The sequence below is a fragment of the Ochotona princeps genome, chromosome 13 (genome assembly GCF_030435755.1).
Source record: "Ochotona princeps isolate mOchPri1 chromosome 13, mOchPri1.hap1, whole genome shotgun sequence".
Taxonomy (NCBI): Eukaryota; Metazoa; Chordata; class Mammalia; order Lagomorpha; family Ochotonidae; genus Ochotona; species Ochotona princeps.
This window is the reverse complement of record NC_080844.1, coordinates 62,152,480-62,173,817: the sequence shown is the minus strand read 5'-3', so window position 1 is coordinate 62,173,817 and position 21,338 is coordinate 62,152,480. Positions and strand designations below refer to the sequence as shown.

General features: G+C 51.3%; 1 protein-coding gene across 8 annotated transcripts in view; it reads left to right on the top strand.

Annotated features, from left to right (window-relative positions):
• The window catches only part of FGFR2 (fibroblast growth factor receptor 2), a 95,025-nt gene that overhangs the window by 59,822 nt on the left and 13,865 nt on the right, over positions 1-21,338 (top strand). For 4 of the 8 annotated variants that reach the window (XM_004579770.2, XM_058671314.1, XM_004579767.2 and 1 more), the window contains 7 exons: positions 520-710; positions 3,368-3,512; positions 5,398-5,594; positions 13,811-13,962; positions 16,670-16,791; positions 18,668-18,778; positions 21,052-21,242. In XM_004579770.2, coding sequence (XP_004579827.2) covers positions 520-710; positions 3,368-3,512; positions 5,398-5,594; positions 13,811-13,962; positions 16,670-16,791; positions 18,668-18,778; positions 21,052-21,242 — 1,109 coding nt within the window. Of the gene's footprint in view, positions 1-519; positions 711-2,093; positions 2,242-3,367; positions 3,513-5,397; positions 5,595-13,810; positions 13,963-16,669; positions 16,792-18,667; positions 18,779-21,051; positions 21,243-21,338 lie in introns of all 8 variants that reach the window. The other 4 variants (XM_004579771.2, XM_004579769.3, XM_004579766.2 and 1 more) reach the window with 1 other exon arrangement.

Here is a 21,338-nt window from a genome sequence, read left to right as displayed (position 1 = left end):
TGATACTGGTCAGAGAAATCAAGGGGTTCTAGAGGAGTGAATGAGTGGGATAAATTCCACAATGAAAACGTGAATCCAGTTGTTAATTTAGCCTGTAACACTGGGCTTTGGCTTTCAATTGCATCTGCATTTGGGGACCTCGGTGTGTTGCTGCCCGTGACGGTAAGGCAAAGGCAGGTGAGGCGTGCCTGGCCACCACCACTCACCTCACCATCCTAGATCGTCGGAATCTTGCTTTGCTTGTCCGCTGGCTGTGGATGAGCATTAACTCGGCATGTAGTAAATTCTGTTCCAGATTTTCCAAGTAGGTCTTGTTTTTCCAAAGGTTGCGTGTCAGAGGTCTCCTTTGAAGTTGCTCTTGCTCTGTCCGGGGCCTCCGTGTGATCCTGAAGGAGTCCTCCGGCAGACTGGAGGCCTTCTGGCCTTGAGTTCGTGGACCGTCTTCTAAATGCCACAGCTTATTTATCAGTCTCTCCTCCTCCCTCCCCTGCCCCTCCTTTTTTCCCTCTTTCTCGGCAGAGCGATCACCGCACCGGCCCATCCTCCAGGCAGGCCTGCCTGCCAACGCCTCCACGGTGGTGGGGGGCGACGTGGAGTTTGTCTGCAAGGTGTACAGTGACGCACAGCCCCACATCCAGTGGATCAAGCACGTGGAAAAGAATGGCAGCAAATACGGGCCTGACGGGTTGCCCTACCTCAAGGTGCTCAAGGTGAGGCCCTTCTGGAACTGGAGGTGCCCATGGCCGGGGTGGGGGGTGAGAGGGCAGTAGAATGGGCATGGCCACCGACGGGTGCTTTAATTTTCTATTGCATCCTGCAGGGGATGACTCTCCTTCGGCCAATAGGCAGTTGAGGAAGCAAGACCCTGTGCTTGCCAATGGGGCTCCAGAAGGGAATTGTGGGTTGGGTGGAAAATGACTCAGCTTGGAGTCAGACACCTCAGCTCTCTCTCAGCCTGTGCTCTTAGACTTGTGGGCTTAGCTGCCCCTCTGTAAAAGCTGGGAATCATAGTGCTACCCCCCGTGTAGGGCAGCTGCTAGAGAAAATGCAGCAGAGTCCATGGGGACAGCTTTGAAAGGTCTAGGCCCCCAGGGCGGGCGCAGTGTGCCTGTGCTTGCTTTCTGTGAGCACTGTGTTAGGTTCAGATGTTAGTAGTTGAAGGATTTTTTCCCTCAAAGATCTCTGCCTCTTTGGGATCTATCTGCGAGGTGGGCCATAAACCTTAGGAACTGTGTCTGCACTAGCCCGATGTTGAGCAAGGAACGTTTTATTCCTGCTGTGTCTGGTTCCTTGCAGCTCCCGCTTTGACAGCATCAGCGCCTTCCCTTTTCAGTCTTAAATTTTTTTTGGTTGTTGTTAAAGGCAGAGTTACAGAGAGGAAGAAAAGCACTTCCAAATGGTCACCACAGCCATGGCTGGGCCGGACTGTGTCCAGGTCTGCTCTGTGGGTGACAGACCCAAGGACTTGCGCCATCCTCTCTGCCTTTTCCAGGCACATGAACAGAAGCTGGATCGGAAGTGAGCCAGCTGAGACGAGAACTGGTGCTCGTAGGAGACGCTGGCATCACAGGCAGCTGTTTAACCTGCTCTGCTGCGATGCCAGGCCCAGCCTCTCTCCTTGTGTGACCTGACATGCTGTCCAGAATATTAGCAAGAGACAGTGGGCTCTGCACAGCCAGTTCTTGGCCTACTTGCTCCTTTGTTTGCTTGCTCACTTGTTCATAGAGAATGTCCTTAGAAAGGACAGTCCCCCCCGGGCTCCCAGGAGGCTCGCCTAGGAGCTCCTAGCCAATGCTAACATGGTCCTCTCCACAGCTGAACATTCCCAAGGTCCGAAGAGCTAGGAGAGGGTGACCCACCCGGGGAGGCGTGACTTAGGCCCTAGCCAGTAATCGCATCCTCCCACCCTCCTCCCTGCTCATGTCCATTGCCCACCGCTGACTTCCTTTATCCCTCTGGAATCTGCGGCTCTTGAGTGCTGCTGTGTAAACATAACGGAGTTTGTTTTCTCGTGGTGTGTTGGTGGTGGGACCATAGGCAGTGCTACGTCCTTCCTGGTTGGCCGTTATATTGTTCTCCTGTGTCTGTTCTAGCACTCGGGGATAAATAGTTCCAATGCAGAAGTGCTGGCTCTGTTCAATGTGACTGAGGCGGACGCTGGGGAATATATATGTAAGGTCTCCAATTATATAGGGCAGGCCAACCAGTCGGCCTGGCTCACTGTCCTGCCCAAACAGCAAGGTAACAACGTTTTTGTTTTTTGTTTTTGTTTTTTAAAACGGAAGCTGGATGTAGGCGCCGGAAAGACTTTGGTGCTTTGGGAAGCTGCAGGCAGCTTATAGGACAACTCTTGTGGTCTTGGTATATCGATGGTAATCTTCCTTCGGTGATGCAGCTGGTGTGGGGCCAGCAGCCATGGAAAAATGCCCACAGCGTTCAGAGTGCTTGCTCTGACTGCTCCACCATCACCCCATTTTGAAGTTGGCCCTTCTGGTTGGCTTTGTCTAGGCTGCATATTTCCCACTGTGACTACATGCTAACATCATGTGAAACTCCCCACCCCAACACACACACCTGCGTGCCTGTTGAGCCTGTGGCAGCAGAATTCACACAATCAAATTTTTAGGGAAATATTGCCCCTGATAGACCATATCCAGCAAGGCCTCATTTCCTCGGTTGCAGATTTGAAGTGAGTTCCTTTTGCGTTGCTGGATGCTGCTGAAAGCAGAAGGCTGACTTTCTTAGTTGGTGTGATCACAGATGTTGATACTAAAAAACACGAAAGCCCAGTTTTCCTATTACCAAGGACATACGCTCTTCCAGGGCTACAGAGCCCAAGATGCTTTTGCAGAATCAAAAGTGGTCCTAGCCGGGTTACCATGACAACCTTTTACCCCGGTCGAATCCCACAGGACTAGGTGGTCATGTGAGGTGTCCACCTGGGCTCCGCTTCCATCTTTGGCTTGATGACCTAGTTGCGTAGATGGAACCATCTTGTTCTCAAGGGTGGGAGTCTGCAGCCAGCAGGACCAGAGTGCCGCCCGTCTAGCCTTCTGGGCACCACCAGACCGGGCAAAGCACCTCTCAATCCAAACCAAAGCAAAGGCCAAGAAGTGTGGAGCTGTGTGGGTTAATTTTTCCATGTGTTTGGTTGCATGCATGTCTAGGTGGTGACGGGCCTGCACAGGTGAGCTGGCCGGTGGCGCTCAGTGTCTCTCGGTTGTGGGCTCTGTGGATGGGCTGCAGTCGGAGGCTCTTGGTGGCCAGCGCCTCCCAGGGCCGCCGGCGCGACACCTCCTGGTCCCACGCCCCCTCCGCAACCATCCTGTGTCGTCTAGCCTTTTGTCTTGCTTCCCTTGTTTTCTAGGCTGCCGGTGTTAACACCACGGACAAAGAAATTGAGGTTCTCTATATTCGGAATGTAACTTTTGAGGATGCTGGGGAGTATACGTGCTTGGCGGGTAATTCTATTGGGATATCCTTTCACTCTGCATGGTTGACAGTTCTGCCAGGTATATACTGCTCTTTCTCTCCGTGGGTTTTTCCCTTTTCTTGGTTGATTGCTATAAAATTAACACAGCTTCTGTTCTCAGAAATGGCCCCTTTTATCCTTGCATAAAGATACAAATAAAATGATAGCCCACTGCCCCAGGGATAAGAGATAGTACTCTTGGAGTGAGATCTCACACTCTCATTCATGAGCTGGTAAAATTTCAGCCTTCAGACTTGAAGGGATCCTGTGTTTGCAGTGAGTCATGAAGCCAATGTAGAAATGACCATGCTCCCCTACCCCCACTTCTTCTATGGAAGAAGTCCAAATTACTTTGTGAAATTCAAAGTAATTTTTTTTTCCTCATTGCGCATCCTCTTTATGCTGCAATCCCATATGTGTCTTTATGACTTTGGGCCCACTATGGAGTTTTGACGAGATGGAAATGAATGGGTGTGCCCTGCGGGGCCGAGGGAGAAGCACCTGTGAAGGTGGCAGTACAGAAGCAGTGTGCACGACCTGGGACTTGGTGGCTTGTGCATGTGGCCATAGAAGGGACTCTCCGGTTGCCTTTTCTGTGAAGCATGCTTGTGCCGTCTCGGGCTTGATGCTGTTTCCGCCCTCCAGAGAAATAAGCATCAGCGAAGCCCTGTGGCCTCCACCTTGCTGCTGCGTCTTGCCTCCCTTCTGGTCCAGCTCTCTTGGTGACCGCTGCCTGCTGAGAGGCACCTGCCTGTCTATGCGTCATTTGCTTTGTAAACCTGCTTAGACTGTGGTTTGTCGGCTCCTGGCCTGCCACTCCAGTTATTAATTCCATGTCGTTAGAATACAGTACTGACCTGCATGCTCTAGTTTATAGTGTATAAAATAGAAACTGATCGATTCATTGTGTGCTGTGCTGCTGAAAAGTATTGACTGTCCTGCAAGTATTTTTCTGATTGAAATGTATCTGCTTGAAATAATACCATTGCATCCATTTTTCTTTGGTTGTGAATCTGCTCTGTGAATATTTGCTTCGAAACCATTGAGTTGCCTCTTGCATCGAGCTTGCTTGTACTTGCAGTACTGCATTTTGCCAGTGCCCGTTTGGCACTTCTTAACCGATTGGCCTGACAGTACTAGCACATTAACTGAAGAATGCAGTTTGAGAGAAAGATAATTTGGAAACACTGCTTGTAGATTGACCACTGATGGCTAAGGAACAAACACCGAATGTTCAAAATTGACAGGAAGAAAGCGTGTGAAATTGATCATGTGTATTCATTTATGGTCATGTTTATGTTTTGCTTTTAAGAGGAAACTGTAGTGAGAGAATAACCAGATACAGATTTTTTTTATTGTATCTCATGGTCACCATGATGTGGTATTGTTCAGTCTTTCTATTAAGTGCACTGATTTGTTCAAAGAGCTCAGTGGAACTCATAGTCTGATCTACCTAATGAATATTCATTTCTGAGGTGCACCTGGGCGCAGCCACCACCGTGTTGTCTCTTCCTTTGGAAGAGCCTGCCCTAGTCAGACGGAAATGCTGTCCACGTCATGTTAGAAACATACAGTGCGCATCAGTCTATGTAGGGGTTTTTAATTTGAGAGACGGGACTTTCGCCATGGGTGCAGCTGGTTGTCCTCTGCTGCCCAGATGTCCGCCCAAGAAGGCCTAGTAGCCTGTGCTTTGGGATTCGGTGGCAGCTCCTGACTGGGTTGCAGCTGCCCACGGAGGCCAGAGACAGCGACTCCCCGGTTATTGGGTTACTGTTTTTGGGACAGCCACGGGCAAGAGGCAGAGGTACAGGGAAGGCCACTGCCTTGAAAGTGGATGTCACTGTGGATTCCTCCACTGAAGCCAAGCTGGTGTGCTAACTGTGTGGCCTGCTTATCTGTTCCCCTCCTTGTGATCAACAATCCAGCGCCTGTAAGAGAAAAGGAGATTACAGCTTCCCCAGACTACCTGGAAATAGCCATTTACTGCATAGGGGTCTTCTTAATCGTCTGCATGGTGGTCACTGTCATCGTGTGTCGCATGAAGACCACCACCAAGAAGCCAGACTTCAGCAGCCAGCCGGCCGTGCACAAGCTGACCAAGCGCATCCCCCTGCGGAGACAGGTAACAGAAAGTAGATAAAGAGTTTAAAGAAACTTACTCCCCCCAACCCCAGCCTGAGAGCCAGCCAGCTCATGGGTCCCTGCCCTGCTTGAATGCCTTTGACTGTGAGGAGTGGCAGTCCGCATGGTGAACCTCCAGCTCGGGTGTGGAGCTCAGAGGATTGGGTTGCGGTGCACAGCTGGGTTCAGTGAACAGGGTCTGGTCCCAGGAAGGGACAATAGTGTAAGAACCAGCAAGACTGGCCATCACTCCAGAGGCCCTGCCCCCTGTGCAGGCTGCTTGGGGCCTTAGCTCAGCATCTCTTCGAAGCCTCTGCCATTGCGGCGCTTCTGGTCTCTCCCGTGAGCGTTTGTTTTAAAGATAAGAATGAATACTCAGAGGAGTCTTACACTACTGGTAGGAAAGAGACTCGAGTTCTCTTTGACTTAAAGTCAATCAGAAACCTATCCCCGTAAGGTGGCATCCGAGCCAGTATGTGACTTAAACTGCCTCTGGTGTCCTTCTAAAGCAGAGTTTTGGCTGTGATGCCAAACTGTTAAAGTAGTGTTGTATGTAAATGTTACTGTTTGTAGTTCACAGGTGTGACTGTGGACTTAGTACTAGAGTGGTGGTTAAGTGGCAGCGGTGACCAGTTCGCTTTTAGCCTCTGGCTTGGTCTTTGGTGGTGACCTGTGGCTTGTATTTGTCTCCTGCGGGGTTTGATTTTGCTTCAGGGAGGATGGGGTGGGGTGGGGGGTATGATGCCCACCACCAAAGCTTGGCCTAGGTAGGAAGAATTTTGACTGTCCTGTTGCTCTGGGAGGTAGAAGGAGAGGGCAGGTGTGCACGCTCAGTGTTTACAGGAATGTTTGAAACTTGGTTCCATTGGAGGTACTTTTTGGAAATAATAAGCGAAGCAGTTAACGGGCTGGCTGCCTCTGTGTATTTTAGTAGAATTTATGAGGCGCTTGTTAAAATTGCAAGTGCCTTCGTCTCAGCCCCAGAGGTTCTGGGGCAGTAGCTCCTGGACAAGGCCAGAGATCAGCATTTCGAACACACCCCCAGGTGCTTCTGAAAGGCTTGTTTGAGCTGCTCGGGGTTCGGCGCAGCCCTGCCTCCCCTGGGGTTTGGGTAGCAGTGATAGTCTCTGGATGAGGCCTGCGGGAGGAGTGGGAAGCAGTTGGCCAGCAGTGGTCTTGGCAAGGGCCGGAGTGTTCTCAGCCCAGCTCCAGACTCCAGGCTCAATGAGCCCTTGTTCACATCTTTGGAGCCAGGCTTCAAGCAGGCCTTTCTCCGCTCAGGTGGAGCACAGGCTACAGAGCTTGTTGAGTCCGATCAGTGACTGGGCTGTGCTGAGAGCAGAGACGTGAAGTGGCCTGCTGGGGCACTTCTGCCACCAAGAGTGCGACTGTGATTTTGTGATTTTGGGTGACATCACTCTTGTCTGTGAGCCTGTTTGAGGCGACTGTTGTGGTCCTCTGGTACTCTGGCTGGAACCTCCCCCCAGCCCAAGCCCCTTATTGATCACCTCTGGGCGGTTCTCCGAGCCACCCACCCGCACAAGAATCTGGCTTCGGGAATGGAAAAAAGGGAATGGGTTTCTGTTTATGCTTTCTTTATTTACTCATTTATTTTTCTGGCAGGAAAAAATGGTATGTACTGGAGTAAGCCTGTAACTTGGCCTCGCTGGGCCTTTGTTCCCTAGTGAATTGTTTCATTATTTTTCTCTGCACCTGTGAAGGGCTCTTCTTCTTCTCTCCTATAAAAGAGGGAGATGTGTATCAATGCCCTCACCCAGCCACGGCCACCTTTTCCTGTTTGCTCCTGAGCTGTTTGTTGTCTGCCTACTCCAGGGAGCACGAATGTGAGAGTTCCTAACTCTTCTCTCTGTTCCTTCCTTTTAGTTTATTTATTTTTTGAAGATTTTATTTATTTTTATTGGAAAGTCAGATATATATAGAGGACGAGAGACATAGAGGAAGATCTCCTGTCCACTGATTCACTCCCCAAGTGGCTGTAATGGCTGTAATTGAGCCAATCAGAAACCAGGAGCCAGGAGCTTCTTCCTGGTCGTCTCTCACGAGGGTGCAGGGTCCAAAGACTTTGGATCTCCCTCTACTGCTTTTCCCAGGCCACAGGCAGGGAGCTGGATGGGAAGCGGGGCCGCCAGGATATGAACCGGTGCCCATATGGGATCCTGGCGTGTGCAAGGCGAGGACTTTAGCCACTGCGCTATTGTGCCTGGCCCTGCTCCTTCCTTTTAGACATCACCGTCTACCCAAGGCTTTGTGTAAGCTGAGTTCTGTGTGAGACCCGGCTGTCACACCTGCCTCTGGCTCCACAGTTGTTTGGGGGCTCTTGCAGATACCTGATGCTTGCATAAGGTCATGGAGTGTACGAGAGGCAGCGGAAGATGGACAGGTGCTGTCTCCATGGAAACACCCATCTCTCTGGGGAGGGTGTTGCTGGAGCTCAGTTGGTCGTGCAGGTCAAAGCGGATGCATCACTGGTCACTCACAGAGAGTGTTTGCTCAGTCAGCCTCACCCTTTCTGCTGGAGGCAAATGCCTATGGGGGGTGGGGTGTGTGGATACAAGATGATGATTGGACTGCAGCTGGAACGCACAGCCCCACAAAGGTGCAGAGACATGTTGATGATCGAGTGAATATCACAGGGATACCACGCATGCCTTCACCTGGTTACAGGTGAGCCTGTGAGCAGGTGTCTGCAGGATGGGTTGTTCCCAGGCACTCAGGAGGCCACTCGAAACTACAGGGTGGCCCGCCTCTGCTGTGATTCAGCGTAGGTCCCCGTCCCTCCCCTGCCACGTGCACGCAGCATCTCACTCAGTCTACCATTGCTTTTGTCTGGAACAAACGATTGCTTTCTTTTTTTATCCTCTGGTGAGTTTGCGCTCCCTGACATTTACTGTCTACCCTGGACTTGTCGATGTAAGACAGGCCTTTCCATGTAGGGGTTTTATTTTTTGCAGACAGAACAGTTTTTCCTCCCGCACCAAAGAAGAGAGTCTTTGTGGTCATTTTCCAGTCACTGTGACCTGGGGAGAGGGGATGTTTTTATGTACTGGAATGCTTGGTTGGGGGGAGCAGGGGTTGTGGCATATCCCTTGGCAGGGACTGGTGCAGGCTTCTTTCGCTCTCTGTGCCATGCCGTGTTGGCACTGGGCCCAGTATCCCCCACCCTGGAGGGGATCTTGGTGGGCCTGTTGGTGCTCATCCAGTCCCTAGGGCTCCTTTTCCACACCTGTGTATTGAAGGGGGAGGGCTTCACTTCTGTCTCTTACACAGACCGGTTGGGGCTTGTTCTGGAGGCGTGTCACAGAGCGTCAGATTCTTCCTCTGCGGCTTGTGGCTCCCAGAAGGCTCCCCTGGCTCAAGGCGGGCCCTGGCCAAACATACCTCCTGTTTTGTGGCTCACATCCTCCCCACTGCCATTGGCCCCGTCAGGGCTGCTCAGAGTCAGCTGCTGATCTAGGTAGATCAGAAACCAGAGAGGAACAGGGCCTCTCAAGGTCAGCTTTTGTAATGATGCTGGAAGGCATCTGGAGTGCTGCTGGGGAGTGGAGGGGCAGGGATGCAGGGCTTGGGAGCTAATTCTCGGGGGACATCAGACATAACACATTCCATTGGCAGGCTTCCAGAAGCTGCCCTCTGCTTCGCAGCTGAAGAAATAGCTGTGTGCTGCGGCTGCCCGAGACCTTCGGGTGATCTGAGCGGGCACAGCTGACTTCCCTTGAATCCCCTTCCCCTTCCTGCTTCTCGGGCCACCCTCTGCTCAAGGGCCCAGGAAGGTGAGGCAGCCTGCCCGGGAACCGACGCATCTGGGTCTGGCATGCCATTGCTTTCATAGCTCTTCTCCTGGGGTCCCAGAGAAAGATTTCGGGGAGACAGAGGCTTCTTCATCAGAAAGGAGAGTGGTAAATGGCTTTGTCTGACTTTCCAATTTTTTGTTACGGAGCTGTGGAGGAGATTCACCCTTTGAGAGTTTGTTTCAGTCTGGTTTGAGGCGGACCGTGCGGAGCGCGCCGCCCGTGGCCGTGGGGAACGAGAGACCAGGGCTCCCATAGGAGGTGTGAGCTTGGGGCTGTGTGCTCTGGTTTGGGAAGTGGGTCCACAGCGCATGAGGCAAAGGGTTCAGTTGCCAGGCTGTGGGTTCAAGGGCATCCTGCCAGCATCTGGCCTGTGCTGCTGCCATCCCTTCAGGATCAGGATCTAACCTGGTATGAACAGAGAGAGAATCCTGTGTCTTTAAGAAACATGGCCCTTTAAGGCAAGAAGGACAACACAGCGTCCTCTCAAGTCTCCCGCTAGACACAGAGCACATTTAGTTAAGAGCTTGATTTATGGCACTTGGCAAAGAGATTCCAGGATGCCAAGGAGGAGGCTGTGAAAATACAGACTTGGGTGGGGGAGGGGAGAATGGGCCAGGCCTGGGCAGAGGGGAAAGCAGGTTAATACCGAAGTTAGCCCTCCCTGTGGGTAAGGCGCAAACTGTAGGAATGGAATATGGAGACGGTGCAGCCGAAGAAAGTGATTGAGGGTGTGTAGGGGAGGAGGTGGCGGGGTGTGACTCCGAGGCCAGGAGCCCCTGAGCCATGGGGTCTCACCGGGGCAGCAGCTGCCAGGGCCTCCCCAAGCCTCCAAACAGGGTCTCTTTCAAAGGCAGCACTAGTGGAGAGAAAGCAGTGCTGTTTTACAGCTCCCGCGGGGATTTTAAAAGTGTAGTAAAAATGCATGGAGGTAGAATTAAGATGTACCTCGGCCGACAGCACCCTCGGATTCCCTGCTGGCTTTCCCTACCGGCGGCTCTTTCTTACCTGTTCTCCTGTGTTTTTATGGGAGCCATTTCTGGGTTGACGCATTGAATCCACATCTTGAAACAGAATCCCTCCGAGAATCCCTTTTGTAAACACGATCCCTATTGCTCAGGTCTGAGACAACACCCCACTTTCCAGTGGTTTTTACATATTTGGTTTGTAGGTTTCCCATTTCCATGGTGTTGTCAGCCCTCAGCTGGGAGATGTGTGTGGGCGTGTGTTACTTGGTGCTCGCGTGTGGGCTGCTGGTGGCCTTGAGCAGGTAGGCTGCAGAGCAGTTGCTGAAGTCTGCTCTAAGCCCACTCAGGTCCCTGCCCTGGGGCTGTCCCCTCACTCCTGGGGACACATCCCAGGAAGCAGTGATGCCCCAAAGCCCTGGTGGGTGGCAAAAGGAAGTCCAAACATGGCGACTTTACTGTCCCAGGCTCTTGTGAGTCGCTCCATTTCAAGCTTGTGCCCTTCCTTTTCTTTCTCCTGTTCATGTCTTGGTTCAGATCTCTCTCTCTCTCTCTCTCTCTCTCTCACACACACACACACACACACACACATACACACTATTGTGTAATTCTGTTAAAATGCATCTACCTGGTAATAAAGTCCAAACGGTCCAGAAGGTTTTGGAGGAAGATACTTCCTGCTCCCCCCCCCCCCCGACCCTGATCCCTCTCCACAGTGATGACCAACGTCCTTCCGGGAACCTTGACCCTACCCATGTCCTCACACCCTGTCTCAGTGCTCAGGGTGTGAGCCTTATCCTGAGACCGTGACTCGTAGCCTGTGATCGCTCAAGCTGGTTCCCCTCCATGATCGGAGCATGCCGCACACTCCGGGAGGGGCATTGCTTATGGAGGGGTATGGTGTCCTGACCGCAGAATCCCCCAGACCCGGGCAGCATGGTGCCTGTGCACCGACCCTTCTGACTTGGCTCTAGATTCCCCACCCTTGTGAATTTCAAGTAGGAGTTCTCCCTGCAAAGAGTGGTGATGTGGTCTGCATGGGAGGAAGAATACTCCGGAAATCTTTTTTTCTTTTTTCTTTTTTTTTTATTTTCTGTTTTTGAAACACCTGGCTCCTTTTGCATTCACAGCGTGCTGGTGCCAAATGAGTTGGGTGGATAGAATGATGAGGGGAAACATCCTTGAGCAAACAAGTTCCTGAAGCTTTGTGGGGTGGAACTCGGATGTTTGTGTGGTCGCTACAAACTGGAAGCCTTGGTGTTCTCCGAGGTCTCCTGTGGGTGCAGCCGGCTCCCAGCAGTGGCGTTGGACACCTGGGCCGGGGGAGCCATCTGCCTGGCCTGGTTGTGGTGTGATCACTGGGCAGCGGCCTTCTTGCCTTTCCCTGACTGCTCCTGTCGCTTGGCTGTGCAGCCTGGGCAGTTGGCTGTGAAGTTTTCTGGTCCAAAATGAAGGATTCTCCAGTTACTCCTTTTTAATTAGAAAAGAATTTTTTTTAAAACTGTGCCAGGGGTCAGCATTATACCATAGCAGATTAAACCGCCACCTGGGACGCCAGCATTCCAGCTGTTCTAATTCCAGTTTAGCTCACTGCAGGGAAGGTATAGAAAGATAGCCCAGGTACATGGACAGTGCCATCAATGTGGGAGACCAGACTCCTGGCTTCAGCCTGGCCCTGTCCTGCCTGATGTGGCCATTCGGAGGAATGAACCAGTGGATTGGAGATTTTTCCTTCTCTTTCTGTCACCGTCTGTCTTGGTGTAACTCTGCCTTTTGAATAAATAAATAACAAATCAATAACACAATGAGTAGATTGCTCCTGCATGATGAAATTTAGTAGTAGTTGTCTGAAGGACTGCTCAGAAGGCTTATAAATATACACATGGAAAAGACTGATGGGAATTTTATTACCTAACGCTTGATTTTGTTTACTTTTCTTCAGTTTTATTTGTTTGAAAGGGAGACATGTATGAAAGAAAGAGGAAAGAGAGGGAGCTTGGTCTTCCAAGCGCTGGTTCCCACCCCAGATGTCTGTGACAGTGAGTCTAGGCCAAGCCACAGCCAGGAGCCTGACACTCCATCCTGGCACCCACGGGCCCAAGTCCTCGAGCCATCTTCCACTGCCTTCCCAGGCACAGTAGCAGGGAGCTGGATCTGAGTCAGAGGATCTAGGACTCAAATGATGCTCTGATATGGGGTCCTGGCTTTGTAAATGGTGGCCCAACCTGCTACACTACCAGATTGTCCTCTGCTATTGAGTTTTATTGCTGGAAACAGCTTTCTTTTCCTGTAACTGTCAATCCCCCAGGCTATTCTTGGGCATCTTCTCTAGTTTACCAAGGGAGAGGAAGCTTTGATAACTGGGATGCTATTGAGTCCTGTGTTCCCTGTGAGGTGAGACCGAGTCTGTCTTGTGAAAGTTGATCCCAGTGGATTCCATTTTCTCCAGCTTGACTGACAAGGTGCTTGCAAATGCCCCTGGGGAATTGTGTGGATAGGGAAAGCCATAATCCAAGATGCACAGGTCATGTTGAACCTCATGATCCAATTCTTAGGGGTCTCAGTCCTGTGCTTGGTTCCGAATAAGGTGGTGCCAAACAGGTGCATGCTGTGTGGTGTCCTCAGGGGTGGCTCGGTGCACTCACACTGAGCCTTCTTTCCCAGAAGAGGCTGTGCTTAAGACCTGTTCATTCATCGAACGTAGCCTGAAGCTAATCAGGGTGGACAAGAAACTAACTGGGGTGGGGTCGGGGGACAGACATGCTTGGGGACTGGGTGGGGGACGAGCAGCGGCCCAGCGTGACTGTGAGTTGGGTTTTGTGCTTCTTTCCCTCCCTTCTTGATGCTGACACAAGACAACCCAACTTGCACTGAATGCTCTGGGCACCAGCAAGTGTCCAGGAAGACTGGGGTGGACCAGAGAGTGGGCCCCAGGCCTGATTTTCCCAGAGCTGGGGGCTACTGGGAAATTTCATACTCGGATCCTAGGACTCTTTCCTTAGGAGAGCCCACTTTATATTATGAAAGATGGGAAATCTGAAGTTTTCTAAAGGTTTCTGTGAGGTGTTCCAAGCACATCAGTGATCCAGAGTTTGAACAGGTGTCTGGGGCGCCAGTGCAGGTGTAGGCAGAGTGCAGTAGTGGCTCAAGTGAAGTCTGTCTACACGGCATCCAGTGCTTCTCCTCAAGAAGTAGGACAACAAGGAGACTTGTGTGTCGATCCAATATTGCACAGCATTTCCACTTAAAAGCCTGATCTTTGGAAACCCAGGACTGCATGGGGGGGGGAGGAGGCATCCTGGTTTTCCTTTGGGCCAGTCCCACCTCCCGCTCTCCCCTCTCCGTGAAGCAGTCTTCTGGCTGGCTGGGCTCTGGCTGACTTCCAGCCTTCCCTTCCGAGGTGGAGCCAAGATTACACCTGCGTCTTTGCATTTTGTATCCAGGTTTCTGCTGAGTCGAGCTCCTCCATGAACTCCAACACCCCGCTGGTGAGGATCACCACCCGCCTGTCCTCCGCGGCCGACACCCCCATGCTGGCGGGCGTCTCCGAGTATGAACTTCCCGAGGACCCCAAGTGGGAGTTTCCCAGAGACAAGTGAGTTCTTCCACTGGGCGTGTCCCTCCCTGAGTGCAGGCTTGAGACATTCATGGGGTATTGCTTTGACAGTTTCTCTTTAATTGCAACGGTCTTGGTCTGGTAATGTCAACAGGAGTGAGATTTTATTTCTAAACAACCAGCTCCTGGAAAAGAAAAGAATGGATTTTTTTTTTTTTCCACCAGAGCTACTAAGTGCCGGTTGCTCCCCAAACATGATGGCGTCTGGTTATTTTTTAAATTTCTGGACAATTCAAAGCCAGTCACATGCAGTCACAGTAGAAATATCCAATCTGTGAGACAGATCCGGTTCCAGCTTCTGGCCACCAGACCGTGACTATTCTGTAGTTCATTTATTTGGAGAAATTAAAGGCAGAGTATAAATTGTCCTAAAAATCTTTGCCCAGTGTTGCTGTTTTCCATGGTTATTAATGTAATTGGGAGCTGAAAAGCTTCAGAGGTGATGCTTGACATTGGATTTCTGTGGGGCATTGTTATCTGTCTGACTGTAGAGGTGTCCTGAGAGGCAGCCAGGGAAAGCACGCCCACCCCAGGGCCGAGCTGAGAGCTGCGGCTCTCCTTGTCTACCTTAGAGTCCGTGTGCTTTGGGCTCCCTGGGCCTGCATTTGATCCCGGCTCCACCAGGCAAGGGCCAGGTGATGCTGTGAGTCACGTGATCTGTGAGCTGCATCCCTGGAGCAAGAGCAGCCAGGGGCAGAACTCAGGCGTGCCGCCCGCTGTGCAGGGGCCAGCCAGGCTCTCGAGCACCTCTTGCAGAAAGTAGAATGTGACCAGCTTGACAAGGAGGCAGGATGGACTCCCTGAGTCTGTGCATCCGACACCCCAGATCAAGCTCTCGGCTTGTCAGCAGCTGCCCTGTTGGCATGGTGTTGATGGTGTGTCCCTGCAATGCTTGGTGTTTAATGTCCACTCACTGAGAGACGTCAGGGGAACCACCTCTCTTCGGAAGGCTGGGAAGCTGGCAGCCCAGGCAGCCCTCGGGTTCCGTTCACACGGCTTCCCGTCCATGCTGCTTCCCAGTACCCAGCACTCATGTGAACCTAAGCTAGGACTCTGGTACAGTGGTCGCGGAAGTCAATCTCAAGTGAAAAGACTATTCATGCGTTCTTTCATTCAAAAATCATTCACATGTGCTTTTTGGACCTTTACTGGAGAGGCCCCAGAAAAAGCACCCAAAAAAGAGACTTTTCTGGCTGGAGCGTGTGGAGATAGGAAGGCGTGCTTGTTTCTTGTTAAGGCCTGGCAGTCCCCTCGTGTGTGTGCTTCCAGAAGGAGGGGGTCCCGTACACATTCCCATGTGCAGGGCATCTGTGATCCTGGGGTAGGGAATTGTAACTTTCAGGGTCAGTCCCTGCTTCTGGCCACCTGCGACACCACAGTCAACAGTGGGCGTCTGTATGTGCCCGACTGTTAGTCCGCACCCAGGGGGACCTGGAGTGTGGAAAATCTGAGTACTGTGCATTTCAAAATAGCGTGGAGAACCAACGTGGGTGGAGCAGATTGCCAATGAATGAATGCCCTTTGGAAGCAGTTTCATTAGATGGAGTCAGAAGTTACACAAAGGCAGGCCTGTTAGGCTTGTAGTAGCAGGGGCAGGACATAAATTAGCCATTTTTCCAATGCAAATGTTTATTTTCGGCCAAGATGTGAAATTTAATTTTAGATCTGGATAGAAAGAGAATGACCTCAGCTTAACACACACTACTCTCTGTTGTCCTGCACTCTTGCCAGCTTCTGTGTACCTACTATAATACCAGGGGCGGTGGATTCCTCAAATCTGAAGACCCCTCTGTTGGGTTGCTTTCTGGACTGGGCAAGGAATGGCTCTTTGTGCAGTGGCTGCAGAGTGTCTGAAGCTGGGGTGGGCAGCATCTCTAGGAATCGTTTGGGTCCGGTCCTGCCAAGACACCTGGAGGCAGGACTCAGAATTCCGTAAATCGATAGCAGGCTGATTTTCAAGTTGATAATTTTATGCAGCCTCTGAAGGCTGTTGTTTAAATATCCAAATGGCTCTTGGCAGGAAAAAGGCTCCCCAGCCTTGATCTAAAGCTTAGAAATTTAATTTGTGATGTTCATTTTGGATTTGTTGTTAATTTCGGGTAGTTGTAAGGTTCTCTAAACGTCACATTTTTTAAAAAATGCTTCCCCTGGTTTTTTTTTTTTTATTTTCTTTTTCCTTCAGTGAAAAATTAGAGATTCCCTGAGATGCATTTAAGAGTCATATCCCGTAACTTGGCAAGGAATGTGACCATAAAATCCGATGGTATTTGGATAATAGTGATTTTAAAGCCACCCCTTTACAGGGACCAAAAACTAAGACCAGCTTCAGTGTTTCTCTTTGAGACATTCTGAAATTCAAATATTTAATTGGCTCCAGATCAAAAGCTCTTCATTGTTGGCACTTAGGAAAGCTGACCACCTCGCGAGCAAGGATCCCTTCCATAAAGAAAATAAATCGCGAATACAAATGTGAAATTTAATAGCTGTTCCACCCGTAATTGACATTCTCGAAACGTCACTAAGAAAATACTCGAGTGCGTGTGTACCCCGAGTCTCATTAGTTCCATATGATAAGCGCTCCACGGTTTTGCAAGCCGCTGAAAGATTTTTATATTTAGTTCTGGAATTTCCCGCACTACACCCCTCGGCCATATGCTGTATGCTAATCCTCTCTTTACACATCTAGGTTGACACTGGGCAAACCCCTGGGGGAAGGTTGCTTTGGGCAAGTAGTCATGGCTGAAGCAGTGGGGATCGACAAAGACAAGCCCAAGGAGGCAGTCACCGTGGCGGTGAAGATGTTGAAAGGTGAGTGGGAAGGCAGGAGGGTGGGGGCAGGGCCGGGCCTTATCAAGAATGTTCCCTTTGTGGCATGCGACCTCCTTCATGGCAGGGGTCAGAGAGCACATAGTTGACCCAGAGGTTGAGGAGTTTTCAGGATAAATCAGCGTCTAGGACAGACTATTTATCTTGAGCCGCTAAAAAAGAGAGGCCAGGTCTGTTGGAAAGTGGTCGCCTCCTAGATTGGAGTTACTGAGTCTTTTTCAGCCCCTCCGTGTTTTCACAACCTTTAGATAAGGGGAGGGGTACACTGTGTTTGGGGTCTCAGGGGAACTTGGCCCCAGGATCTAGAGGGGAAGGAGGCACCAACAGGCTGGGCTTGGGTAGTATAGAGCCCTGGGGTAACAGAGGTGAGCAGTGGTCTCAGTGTGTGGATATGGCATGGGGCTGTGGCCATGGCATCTGAAATTTGCACCAACCACAGGCAGAACTTTCACTCATTAACCCCTTCCTCTTGAAGAATTCTTGTAGAGGAAGCGCTGTGGGCAGGGTCACGCTGCCCACCCTGCTGTGGGGAGCACACCGAGGACTGCGTGTGGCCCACGTTTCCAGTAGAGAACTCTGAGCTTGGGCTGTGGGGGTGCCTGGCTCCTGACTTGGGCTTTTGCTTCCCTCTGGGGCTCCCCATGGCCTGGATGTCGCTTCCCTCACTGGGAAAGGGGACAGCCGGAACTAGTCGCAAAGATGTTGGTCTTCTTATGCTGTTGGTCTGAGTGGCTCCCAAGGACACTGGGGGTGTTTGTGGAATGTCCCCCCGAACCCGTTAGGCATCCGTGCTGTGTCTCCCTAACCTGGGTGTCTCGACATCACCCATGTTGGCTGTGGACCTGGGACAGGTGCAAGGAGAACCCCAGTTTTCCATCTGTCTCTGCAGAACTTGCCATTTTGCTGATGGGGCTACTGAGGGAGGCCTGTGGCTGTTTGCCTGGTTATGCCATACCTGGCAGCCCCTGCTTTTGCATATTCCAGTAGTCCTGGAACCCTTGTTGTGGAAAGTCCTTGTCACAGCTGGTAGGTAGCTGAAATCCTGGAGAGACGGGGGAGCCCCTGCCAAGCTGTGTACTCGCAGGTGCAGCTCCCTCTGTGTGGCGGGACGTCCGTCCTCCATGGCTGTCAGTGTAGAGTTTGCACGCATGCGGCATTTCATTTGCAAGCTGAAAAGCATGTTGTTGCAATGCAGTTTCATGAAAAACTGTTATCTCAGGAGACCCTAAAGGAGAATCTTGTCACTTAAAGTAAGCTGAGCCCATGTGGATACCATCCTTGCTCAGATTAGAGCAAAGATTTATAAACTTGCTGGACAGGCCTTGCAACCCTTTAGAGTGGCCAGTGGCAGGTGTGGGTCTTTGACTAGCAAAGTGCAGTTGCGTGCGCGCGTGCACACACACATACACACACACACACACATGCACACACAGGTGTCGTCTCAGGGATTCTCCCCAACCACCTCTGTGAATGCCCAAGGGCTGTGTTGGGTCTGTAGCAAGTGGAGTGTCTACCATGTCCTCTCGCTGGTTGTCTGGAGTCGTTCTCCAACTGTGAAGTTTGCTGTGAGAGTATTTCATCATTGGTGAAATTACATTTGTGAGGCTAGCTGGAAAAGAACTGGCCTTAGGGACAGATGTCTGGGTTCTGATTCTGTCAACCTCACTGACCCCAGCGAGGAGCAGTTTCTTGTCTGGGTCTGTAGTGCTTCCCTGGTGTGACAGTGGAGCTGGTTTGGAAGGCCTGGTGTTTCTTTGAGATGCAGGTTCACGCTGTTTACGCTGCGTGTTTATCAGCCTCCAGTGACAGCTGATGAGCCAAGAAGGGAACCCGTTTGTGATTGACTTGATATTCACAGATGATGCCACAGAGAAGGACCTCTCGGATCTGGTGTCAGAAATGGAGATGATGAAGATGATCGGCAAACACAAAAACATCATCAATCTCCTTGGCGCCTGTACACAGGATGGTGAGTCGGAGGGAAACGTGCTCTCATCCAGGGACTCTGAGCTTTCCTGTTAGAATGGTTTTTAGAAACAATTGGGTTTATGGATCCTGCTTCCGGCGCACCTCCAATGCACGGTTAAGGAACTTATAAAATACCCTTAGGAAAGCTGTCCCTGCCCCCAAACAGCTCCAGACATGTATCTGTGGCTGGGGGAAAGTGGCTGTGGGTTGACCAGGCTCCAGAGGTGCACCTGTGGCTGGGGGATGACCAGGCTCCAGACGTGTACCTGTGGCTGGGGGATGACCAGGCTCCAGAGGTGTACCTGTGGCTGGGGGATGACCAGGCGTAGGAGCCCTCAGGTCGTGACCTGCATAGTGTCGTGGGAAAGGCTGGCTCCTTGGGTTTTGTTTTGTATGTGCTAAAAGAGACATCAGACTGTGTTTTGGTTGAGGTGTTCTTCCCTTAAAATGAGGATGGAGGAAGGCATGTGATGCTTCGGGTGGCAGGTGGCTGGGTTGCTAAGGAGAGCGTGGGAGAGGAAAAAGTGGTGTGAAGATGACAGAGTTTACCTAGCGGGAGACTGAGGCTCGTTCACTGTGGGGCTGCTGAACTTGGGGGATAAGCTCATCAGTCATCAGCATGTTTGGGAAAGCCTGTCTTTAACTTAGCAGCAGACCTTCTCTATGAAGCACAGAGGTGGACATCTTAGGACCTTCGGGGTCTTTGTCACAAGTCCTTGTCACTGCCCCTGCAATAGGGACACAGCCGTCAAGGGCTGAGTGAGTGGTTGTGTTATCCATGTGGGCACTTGGCAGGATTTGACCTGTAGGCAGTGGTTTGCCAACCCCTTGATCTGTGCCGTAGAGAAATCATGGGGCATGCGCGGAAGGAAACCTGGGAAGGAGAGTTCATTCACTCCTCTTTGTTCTGGCCCAAACCCAGAAGCAACCTAAAAGTGCAGGAGCCCTGGGGGATGGCTGAAGTGGGCTGTATGTGTGTGCAAATTGTATGTAGCTGTGGAAAGTCTGAATTTGTTCTTATCAGCCCGACTGGGTTCCTTGAGGATAGTGTAGGGGGAAATGTTTCAAACCCCTCTCTTTGGGAGTGGCCCTTTAACCTTGTGGTTAAGAGACCCACGGGGGCTAGTGTTGCGGCACAGTGCATCGAGCTACCACCCGCCATGCTGGCACCCCTTGTGGGCACCATTCTCATCCTGGCACTGTGCTGCTCACCAAGTTTCCTGATAGTATACATGGGGAAGCAGTCCGAATCCTTGGGCCTGCATCCATGTGGGAGACCTGGGTGGAATTCCAGGCTCCTGGCTTTGGCCTGGTCTGGCCTCAACTGTTGGCCTCTTTGGGGAGGGAGTCAGCAGGTCCAAGGTCTGTCAGTGCCTCTGTCTTCGTGTGTGTCTCTCTCTGTAACTCTGCCTTTCAAATAAAATCAACCTTCTTAGAAAGAGACACCCGCATTCTGCATCAGGGTATCCAGAGTCACTTCCTGACTGCCGTCTCCTGCATTGTGTTGACCTAGCTTGCCTAGCTTGGCAGTGCTGGCCTACGTAGTTTGACATCCCTGCCACCTGTGTGGGAGACCTAGGCAGGTTTTCCAACTCTTGCCTCTGCCCCATCTCCAACTCTTGTGCCATTTGGGGAGCAGGTGAATGGATGGGAACCTGCTCTCTCTGTCTCTCAGAAATTTTTAGGTTGTATCATTGTTATTCATTCATGTGATTAAAAATAGTATGTGCTTTGTTGATGCGGGCATACATATAGGATACATTTATCCCTGGTCTCTGTCAAGGAATGGTTTCAGGGTCCCCTCCCTGCAGACATCACAGTCTATAGATGCCCATGTCTCTTGGAAAAAAACTACATAGATTTGTGTAGAAGCTCTGTACATCCTGCTGTGGATTTTCAATCCCTGGATAAACTATTACGAACATTAAAAAATAAATGGCTTCTTGCCATATTGTCTGGGGCTAGCCAAACGAGAAGTCTGTCTGTGTTCAGTACACATATAGTGTTTTCTCCGAATAGTTTCCTTATGGGACTGGCTGGGTCCAAGCGTGGGGAGCCTCTGGGGGCGGAGGGCTGCTTCCTCCGTGCCACATCCTATTTTGCGTGGCTTTGGGAGAGTCGAGGGTGCAGGTGTTTAGTTTTGTGTGTGCTTTTCTGAATGTCACGACTTCAGGAACAGACAGCACTGGGCTGAAACAGCTAAAAGGCCCTGCTGGGGTGTCCCTGGCAGGTTCGGGGGTCAGCAGCTCAGGCGGCTCCTTTTTCTGTCTGCAGGTCCACTCTACGTCATTGTCGAGTACGCCTCCAAGGGGAACCTCCGGGAGTACCTGCGGGCCCGCAGGCCGCCCGGCATGGAGTACTCCTACGACATCAACCGTGTCCCTGAGGAGCAGATGACCTTCAAGGACCTGGTGTCATGTACCTACCAGCTGGCCAGGGGCATGGAGTACCTGGCTTCTCAGAAAGTGAGTTCTTTATGTTCTGCTTGGAGGGCCAGAAGCCACTTACAAATGGCTTTGAACAGGCACTTCGGAGGTGCTCACTGGCAAGCTCAAGCCCTT